The 10,664-nt window shown below is 38.5% G+C and overlaps 1 protein-coding gene across 1 annotated transcript in view; it reads left to right on the forward strand.

Annotated features, from left to right (window-relative positions):
• Window positions 1–6,369, forward strand: part of LOC122550294 (contactin-associated protein-like 2) — a 31,084-nt gene extending 24,715 nt beyond the window's left edge. Inside the window, exon 3 of the mRNA XM_043691033.1 lies at window positions 4,982–6,369. Within this exon, the coding sequence (XP_043546968.1) occupies window positions 4,982–5,181 (200 nt within the window). The 3' untranslated portion in view covers window positions 5,182–6,369. The remainder of the gene's footprint in view (window positions 1–4,981) is intronic.
• The last annotated feature ends 4,295 nt before the right edge of the window (window positions 6,370–10,664 follow it).

The raw sequence follows: 10,664 nt of genomic DNA on the forward strand, positions 1-10,664 counted from the left end.
AGTTTAAAAATAAGGGGTAGGCCACTTAGAACAGAGTTGAGGAGAAACTTCTTCACCCAGAGAGTCGTGTGTGTGTGGAATGCTCTGCCCCAGAAGGCTGTGGAGGCCAAGTCTCTGGATACTTTCAAGAAAGAGTTGGATAGAGCTCTTAAGGATAGTGGAATCAAGGGTTATGGGGATAAGGCAGAAACAGGATACTGATTGTGGATGATCAGCCATGATCATAATGAATGGTGGTGCTGGCTCGAAAGGCAGAATGGCCTATTCCTCCTTCTATTGTCTATTGTCTATAAATACATGTACATCCTGTCCCTCAGGATTCCTTCCAACAACTTGCCCACCACCGATGTCAGGCTCACTGGTCTATAGTTGTCCTTACCACCCTTCTTAAACAGTGGCACCAAGTTAGCCAACTTCCAGTCTTCCGACACCTCACCTGTGACTATCCATGATGCAAATATCTCAGCAAGAGTCCCAGCAATCACTTCCCTAGCTTCCCACAGAGTTCTGGGGTACACCTGATCAGGTCCTAGTGATTTATCCACCTTTATGCATTTCAAGACATCCAGCACTTTCTCCTCGATAATATGGACATTTTTCAAGATGTCACCATCTATTTCCGTACATTCTATATCTTCCATGTCCTTTTCCACTGTAAATACTGATGCGCAATACTCGTTTAGTATTTCCCCCATTTTCTGCGGCGCCACACAAAGGCCGCCTTGCAGATTTTTGAGGGACCTTATTCTCTCCCTAGTTACCCTTTTGTCCTTAATGTATTTGTAAAAACCCTTTGGTTTTTACAACCCCTTTTGGCTTTTACAAACCCTTTTACAAGATCTGCTTGGGTTTTATTCTTTGCAAACGTATTCAAGCTAATTTGACATTGCAACAATCCCCATATGGATACACAATCCAAAAAGCCAAATTTACAAAACAACCCCTCAAATTTAGAAATTACCAAATGAGGTATCACTTTTTATAACTTCAGCTTTAACACAAATCATAGTCAGAGTAAATTAAGCATAAATTAATCATAGAATCCCTACAGTGTAGAAACAGGGCCTTTGACCCAACAGGTCCACACCAACTCTCTGAAGAGTAACCTACCCAGACCCATTCCCCTATATTTACCCCAGACTAATGCACCTAACCTACACAATCTAGCATGACCAATTCACCTAACCTGCACACCTTTGGATTGTGGGAGGAAACCAGAGCACCCAGAGGAAACCCATGTAGACATGGGGAGAATGTACAAACTCCACACAGACAGTTGCCCCAGGTGGGAATTTAACCTGGGTCCCTGATGCTGTGAGGGAACAGTGCTAACCACTGAGCCACCGTGCCATCCCTTATATGGCAAATCAGAATCAGTATGAGCCAAACATTACACATGAAATACAAATAATGGTGCTTGGGACCCTATTCTAAGATCTCCACCCACTTTCTCAGAGTTCCAAAATTTCACTGGCTCAAGTGAAGGGCACAAGCAGTGAGGCTGCATCCTCAAACTGGGCAACAGGGCTCTCCTAGCCCCCTGCAATTTCCATAAAGTCAGGTCAGCTTTTCAAAGAATCGTGGTTTGCAACAGCTCAGAATTGTCTGAATGATGCCCTGGATACAGAAACCTGCTTTAACATAACATCAAAAAGTCCCATTCTGATACCTCAGGCAAACTACCTACCTCCATGGACCCTCTTACCCTCCACGCCAACCAATGTCCCACCTCTCATGCCAATGGGCCCTAATACACTTCATGCCAAACCATAGCAAAAAGTAACATTGCCATTGTTGGAAAGCCTAAGAAGTAACCAATCATTACTCATCTTTTTTTAAAAAAGCAGTCCTACAATACCATAAAAGTGTCAACCAACCAGACATTTAATCACAGCAGAATCTGTGAGCATTCAACACCTTCCTATCTTGTATAAATAAACATTGAATCATTGACAAAGTATATCTACTGTCAATGAAGCAATGTTTTCTTTGCAATATTCACCTGATTCAACATTCTCCATGAAGTCTGAGCTCTCAGCAGGTCCTCATTGGGCATGCTGTATGTTTGCCTGGAGAATATGAGAAGATGATTGGGTATGTAGAGGGGTATGGCTTGGCATAAGATTCATGGATAAGGTTTGTGGGACGTAAGTCGGGATAGCAAGATTGGGTGAGGCTAGTGAGTTGAACGTTAACAACATAACTAAGACAAACTCACAGAAAATTGAAGCAGGCCATTTAATCAGCCTATCTCAGCCATTGTGTACATCTCCAATCTGTGTCCAGAGTGATGGACCTTGCTGTAGCCCTGCATTGTCAAAGGTACTTTGGCCATAGGCAGAATGCTGAGTTGAGAAATTTCCCAACTAATGCTAACTGCCTCTATCACTAACTACCTCTTGAAAGCCTTCAGTAATTCTTTGTAGACAGCAGCTCCCATGTGAACAGGGTTTCATCCTTACAATCTTCCTTGTTCTTTCTAGAACCTTCTTCACTCTCAGCTTTTTCTTCTTTTTAACTTTCAACCATAAAACCCCCCATATCTGCATTTCTAATTTAATTTGTACTGCTTCCAGGTCAAGGGTTGCTAGGTTTTGTGGACCAACATTTCTTATTTAAGAATTATAACTGATCCATTTACATTTGAACTCAAAATGTCTTAGAAATCCTTTTAAAACTCCTTTAAAATATTGCAGTTCCCTACGTATTATAAAGTAATTCTGAAAATTCTTTACTGTTGCTACTTCTTGGTCAAAAGTCATCACTGCCATGTGTTCTTTTATTCTGTTCATTCTGTTCTAGCTCCTCCCTCCCCTCCCTGTTCTGGCTCATACTCACTCCAGTTACCTCTATCCTGATCCCAGAATTTTCATAAGCATTGGTACTTGTCCTTTTACTTTCATCAATTTCTAAAATCCTATCATTGCTTTGCATGCAGGCACATCCAAAATCTTGGGTTCCTTTGAAGACAGGAGGTCCGATAAACTTAATTATGGGGTATATTAAAGTGTAAAATATGGGCTATTATATTAGTTACAGATAAGTTTGAACTGAATAGGAGTCCGAAGCATCTTGAAAATCAAACCTATGAATGTTACTTCAAACTAAACTAATTTAACAGATGAACAATATTTCCAACTATGACTATGTAAACCTTTATTTATTGTACACGTTATTCATGCAACAATCATGCATCAGGGCACTTAATAGACAAATTGAAAGCTTTGAAAAAACATTTACAACACAGAAAACTACTTCCAAAAAAACCTATAAATTCTTTTATTATTAATGTAGCATGTCTGATGTGCCTGTAAACTATGCAATTTTGCCATGTTAATCATACCATTTTGTTGCTGAAATGTTTATTCATTGATTAATAAAGATTTAGTACAAATTTCTTTATTGAAATTTGAATTGGAGAGTAAAATTAAATATTGTTTCACATCAGTGATACAGAACCTGATATCACTGCACTGCACCATTAAAACACAATTGTTCCAAGCTTATATGCGTATTTTTTCTGCCAGTTAAATTAGTTCTGCGATGAAAGAGCACCACTATCAGCCTGAAGCAGGAAATGCAGCAAAATAACTTCAAATAGTCAAAGTGACAAGTTAGGATCAATAAATGTGCTTCCCTTGTGTATTTACTTAACAAACATCAAGCATCATTTAGTGGAAATTCTGCAGATTCACTCTTTCATCAAAGCTTGGAATTCTGTCATAATCTGTCATAGCAAATCTTCATGTAGCTTCTGGCGTTTGTCCAGCATCTGCATGACTTCATCCAAAGAGCTACTATTAAGAATGTGAACTCATGAAACCTGCCTCCGCTCTCCACTGAAAATGCGAATGTCACTTGCTGTTTGTCATTGGTACCCTGTTAGAGCTGCTTGCAATTGCTTAGATTTCCTTTCTTCTGCAAATCTGGAGCAGTTATTCTGTTTCATTGAGCTGACCACAACAACAGGTCCCTCTCCAAACAATTGCCATTCAATGACTTTCCCATGTTAAACACGGTTTTAGAAGGTAAGCAGTAATCAAGGATTTGGAGATGCCGGTGTTGGACTGGGGTGTACAAAGTTAAAAATCACACAACACCAGGGTATAGTCCAACGGGTTTAACTGGAAGCTCTAGCTTCTGGAGCACCGCTCCTTCATCAGGTGGCTGTGGAGGACACGATTGTAAGTCAGAATTTATAGCAAAAGATTACAGTGAGCTGATTGAGTGAGCTGAACATGATAGTTTCACTATCATGGTATTCGAACAGATGAAAGACTCAACAGACAATCAAGGTATTTTTCAATGTATAATTTCAGTTACATCACACTGTAATTTTTTGCTATAAATTCTGTGCCTTACAATTGTGTCCTCCACAACCACCTGATGAAGGAGCGGCGCTCCGAAAGCTAATGTGCTTCCAATTACAGTTGGACAGTAATCAAGGAAGTATACTCAATAATGAATAAATCATACACTCTGCATTTATTTCTGATATTATACTAAGAGGTACACACATAGGTTAAAGTATTAAGATCAATTGTTTTTGTTTAGTCAGCAAAATGCAAATAATTCAAGAAGGTAGGCATATATGGTTAATTTCTAATGCATGGGAGACATTATATTAAAGTAACCTGTCACCTAACAGAGACTCAGTAAACAACCTGATGACATTTGCTGCCTAGGCTCATGCACAAAGGAGTGGAAGTAAGCCACTCGGCCTATCGATTTAGTTCTGCCATTCTCTAAGATCATGGTTGATCTGATAATCCTCACAACAACTTTTCAGCCTATTCCCCAAAACCATACTGGAAGATAAATAATGCATATGAGAGCAAGCCTTTCACCGTCACTGTATTAAGAAAAGAATAGGGAAAGAATAAATCTGCAAGGAAAAATAATTTTGACAGAATCATAATTCCATATATTCAGTCAGTCACTGTTTTAGTTTCTGACTAAATTATCTTTTTCTCTTTGTCAGGTATTATTGCAGTCGTAATCTTCACCATCCTTTGCACATTAGTCTTTTTGATCCGTTATATGTTCCGCCACAAAGGAACCTACCACACCAACGAGGCCAAGGGGGCTGACTCTGCCGAGAACGCCGATGCAGCTATCATGAACAATGATCCCAACTTCACAGAAACCATTGATGAGAGTAAAAAGGAATGGTTCATCTAAGATGCTTGCAGGAAGATTCTCCACTGATACTATTTTGGTGATTCTGAAAAGATCAGCACAAGTGAACCAAAATGGAAAACACACACACAAAGAGAGAATAAGATTCAAAAGAAACCTAAATATATGATACTATGGATTAGCACCAGTTTTGAAAAGAATTTTCCCAAGTAGATAATACTAATTGGAATGCATTTACACTTCAGAACAAAAAGCTGATAGTTTAGATGGTTACACATATGCCAAATACCCATTGTAAATATGTTTTATGTAGATCATACAAGTTATAAATGATATGTTTTTGTTGCTAAAGATGCTTATGAAGTTCCTCTATTTTACAATGAAAACAGATAAATCTTCATTGCCGAGTTTGTGAAAAGAATGATTTGGCATGCCGTGGTTAAAAATAACCTGTTTCTTTTTAATTATCATTTGAGCTGGTTGCATTTCTTTTTCAATTTTTGTCTTATTTCTCTAAAAGAAAAGCTCATTCTCTCAAGCTATTTGACTGGCAAGTTATAAATACAATGGTCACAGAGATGTGTGTTAATACCTACACTCTTGTGTATATGTGTGAGGGAACATCTGTGACCAGAGTGCATGATGGGAATTACCAGAGTCTGTCTTCGCCCATGGTGCCCTAAGTAACTGGAGAATACTGAAGTGTACACAGCAAATAATTTTAATCTTTCATTTGTATTGCTCAGCAATTTCTGTTCTTAATCTTTTATCACTGTAAAAATTTTCTATTCTTATATTTTATAAATGTTCATTATCCTGTCCACTTCTAGCTTTTTATGGTAAAACCTTGTGTTGTGCCAGTAAACATTGTTTCTGCTATTAAAGAGTTGCTTCATTGACAGGGAAACATTCACTGCTATAAACTAGTCCAACGAGTTAGAGCAGGGTTTATTTTTGCATGCTTAGGGAGTCCAGGATATTTACATTGTGGAAGCTCAGAAGTACCTGTATTTGCCTTTGGACTGATGGGGTGTGATCCATTGTATTCTAATTTAATAAAAACACTCTTACACATAGTGTTTTCTGTTCAGGAATTTAGGATAGTTTATAAATTTTGGAATTTACAAATTGTGTCATGCCTTATTTTAAGTATGTACTGTAGTTTGGTTAAAAATTGAGGGGGAATACAACATTAAAAGAGCCTTGCTGTAAATGTGTGTTTTTTTTATAATGAAGATTTAATCATTTGCACCTATTGCTTATGAGATATTTTGTATTGATTGTGAGTTAATTTAACATTAACACTTAGCTTGGGAATCATTCTGACACCACTAGAGACCTGTGGTAACACATGCTGTACAGTGCAATGACCTCAAAACACCATTTGAATTGCTTTGTAGAAATCCTGACCTAAATTCAGGATTTAGATGTATTCAATGGATGAGACAAAACAATGTTCCAAAGTTATCCTTTAACTACCTACAAAGAGTTTGTCTCCAATTTCTGCTTAACTTTTGCTCAGTCATCAGATATGCAAGTAGATAGAAGACTATCCTGCTGGGCAAGTCTGTCAGAATCTATTATGTACAAAACTAAGGTGTAACTGATTACAGGTAGGTTAGCCGATTACTTTGCAAATATCTGATCATTTATTCATGTAGGGACCGTGATGTCAGACCATGTGGTGCACACTGATTAGGTCTTTTGCAACCATTTAGTGTGTTCCTTTTGTGCTTTCTTCATGCTGATCATTAACAAGGAACAGCATGCAATGAAACAAGGCACACTTGGGCAGCATTTATTGTAAGAGGCATCACAGTACGTCATCATTAAAGTCTTGTTTTCTATGGACAAAGTCTAACTTTGGCAACACAGTATTTCCCGCTCTCCCTCACTTTCAAATAAAAGGGAATCAACTGCATATCCTGCAAGATTCCCATCCTTTTGTCTGTACATTACAATACGAATTATGGTTACCTCGGTAAAGATGTCAGCAGCAACTAACTGCATCCTTTCCTGTGTCATGTTAGCCTTCATCAACACAAATCATTGGTAAATTCCAAGGATCCTACTATGAACTTGCTTTTTCTCAATGTCTTTATCCTCGCAAACATTCTAAGAACTGCAAGTATAACAGGCAGTTAACTCCTCATTTTTAATAGGAGGCTTATGGAATTGAAATGGCAACCCCTACTCGAACAATAGCTTGCTGCTCACAGCGAGATGATTCTGGTGACAACCTTGGGGCTGAGTGCAGAACAATGTAGGGTTGTAACCCATACACCCGAAGTGTTAGCATGAAAATAGAGACTTGGCAGTCATTTGAAAGATCACCAAGTTGAAATTAAACTCTTTTTCTCTCTGCAGTATTTGTTTGGTCTGCTGAGTTTGTCCAGCCTTTTTTGATCTTATTTCATATTTCCACCATCTGCAGTACTTTATTTTTTTACCTGGCATGTGCTACCATGCTGAGAGATAATACTATCAGATGGATGGCATCTGTCCTTTGCTATTCCATTAAAACTTGGGGCCCTAAATTACATGGGCAATCATAAGACAATATAGCAATATGGGAAAACATGGCATTAATTAAAAAATGAGATTCTCAACATCAAGCACAAACACTCATCTGATTTGGTACATAGAGTTTGAATGGTCTGATATCCTAAATTAATCAAGTCCCATTTGCCAGCATTTGGTCATATCCCTCTAAACCCTTACTACTCATCGATCCATCCAGATGGCTTTTAAATGTTGTAATTGTGTCTGCCTCCACCACTCCCTCTGGCAACTTGTTCCATGCACGCACTACCTTATGTCTGAAAAGTTGCCCATTAGGTCCCTGTTATCCAATTGTAAAATCTTATTCCTGGGGCTTGGACATGGGCCATTCAGCCCTGCTTGGACTGTTCAGGGATTCTGTCTCCTTACTGTTGGTGAGTAGAGATTTGGTCCTGCAGATCCAGTGCAATCAGTTTGGGGTTTAGCAGGAAGGCAGTCAGGGAACTATTTAGTGTCAGGGTTCTAATCATTGTTCATTGAGGCTGTCGTTCTAAATTTGTTAGGATGGTGGACCACAGTCAGTCCTGGGGATCTATTCACTGAAATAAAGGACACCTTTGCTGTGGTAGGAAAGTTAATTGTGGGGATTGGAGGCAGCAAGGATTACAGTTGCGAAGTGGCCAAGACAACATTTAATGGTGGGACAGCACAAAAAGGCCTGGGGTGCTGCAGGAGGATCATTGACAACCTATCTTCAACTGGAGGACAGTGCAAAACAGTGTTTGATATAACCAAGATGTTTGCCAAGTATCTCCGACAAACTTGCTTACCAACTCCTGTGTTAGCTTGTGCTTTTTTATGAAGTTATTAATGGTCATTATCATGGGGCCTCTCCTGCCTGAGACTGAGCAGATGCCTAATGTACAGCAGTTCTCTAACTAACAGCATCCTGAACATCACTTCCTAGACCAGCAATGGAGATGTTTGCTGATGTCTTCATTACAATACGCTCCTGAGTCTAATGTAGCTAATTTTTATCACCAAGGTGTCAGTATGTGAGCTGATGAAGTCTGCAGGAAATAGCATGTCAGTGCTTTCTCTAAGAAGTCTGGACTTCTCTCTCAGAAGTTGAGGAGGAGGTATTGGCTGGAGGAGCTACACTTCAGGGTGGAGACTGTGCAGATCCACTGGTGTATGCACAAAACAAGGGAGAGAATGAGTGGCAAAATAGGGGTAGAATCTTGGTCATGTTAAGAATATACTCACAGTGATCATAATGGCAAAGCAGCATACCACTTGTCAATGAATCTTACTTGGTTGGTGGGTCATAGAGGTCTTGGTATCATCACATGAGCCAGCATGGCCCTCTCTCATGAAAGCAAGATTCTCTCCTCATGTAGGGTGAGGAGATTTCACTGCCCACCTTGGCCCTCTCTGCCCTATTGACAACTATTTTCTCCTAGAATGAAACGAGAGTGAGATGAGTTAAGTGACATGAAAGTGGATGAATCAGTTCATGGTGCTCTTGTAGGTGGGGGGAATGATGATGAGGCATCCTAAGTGAGTGAGTAGGAAGGAGAGAGGGCAGAAATAATTATTACTCTGGGAATTGGGTGGATGAAACCCATTGAGGGAAGTTATAGCATGCAAAAGATTTAGATTCCTGGAAGAGAATTAAAATTGGAGGTCAACAGTGTAGATGCTACTAAGTCTCCAAAAAATATATTTACTTGCTGTCTTTTTGGTGTAGAGGTTTTTGCTGCAGACAAAGATATTGAAGCAATGTACAGAGACACATTATCAATTAGTAAGCTAAGTATTTGCTCCTTTCTAGCCAAATTATGCCTAGTCTGATGCAGATCTATGCTGTCTGAACAGCCATTTTACAAGGTACATTTCATATTTTAATGAGTTACGTCCACTTTACACTGATTCTACACTAATGGCTACATTAGTAAGAGTACAAAAGCAAAAAACAACTGACAGGTTTTTATATATTTACTTGTCCAATCAGAAATCACTTCTCATCAATGTAAAGATGATACAATTCACTTCATAAAAATTAGAAAGCTATGTTTTATTTAGAAAAATCGTGTTGTAATGATTAAGGAATTCAGCGTGAATTCTATGTAATACATAAATAACTTCCTGGATAATCAGTGTACTTTCCAATTCATTTACAGGTAGGTTATTATTTCAGCACTGCAATAATCAGCATAACGTGAATGGTTGTGAATGAATGATAAGGTCTGTAGTGTAATCTGTGAGTGTAATCAGTTTGTACTGTAGTTCAAATGGAAAGCAATAACTGAACTTTGAATCATGTTTTCACAGGGTCTGATCTCTGAACTCAGTCATTTGCTCACTCTCTGCTAATTTGTGATTTATGTAAATCACAATAGTAATTAAAACTAAAGGCATGCCATCAGCTAAAGTGCAAATTAAATTGCATGCTGTGCAAAAATGTTGCAATGTCATCATTTCTAAATTATAGTCATAGTGTGACTTCTATGAAAAAAAACTGAGTAGAAGGGAAATTATTGCCCACATCATCATTAGCAAAAAAAATTGAATCATGTTCAGCAAGATGTCCAACTTGAGCAAACTGCATATAAATTCTTGTGTTTTCATTATATTAAATATAATTGGCATTATATTAAAATATGTAACTTGTATCAACGTTTTTCAAATAATGCAAAAGTTGAAAAAGAAATCTTTTGCAAAGTGTGCTTGTCAATCACACAACCTTTTTGGAAGTGATTCCACAATCTTAGTGAGAAACAATTCTCACAAGGCAAACATTTCAGGCAATTACAGGATCACACAAATTTTCATATATCAAAATTGCAGGCTGACACCTGCCATTTCCTTGGGATTGACCATTCTAAAACCAGTATTGAATCCTAACATCATCTGCAACATTGAAAAGGTTTTGTTAAGAGGGCTGTTGCAAAGACCATTAGGAACAATTTTACCTGCCAGTGAAAACAGAGAGATCTATCCACCAATATCCCCCACCATTC

Source organism: Chiloscyllium plagiosum, chromosome 5 (assembly GCF_004010195.1).
Source record: "Chiloscyllium plagiosum isolate BGI_BamShark_2017 chromosome 5, ASM401019v2, whole genome shotgun sequence".
Lineage (NCBI taxonomy): Eukaryota > Metazoa > Chordata > Chondrichthyes > Orectolobiformes > Hemiscylliidae > Chiloscyllium > Chiloscyllium plagiosum.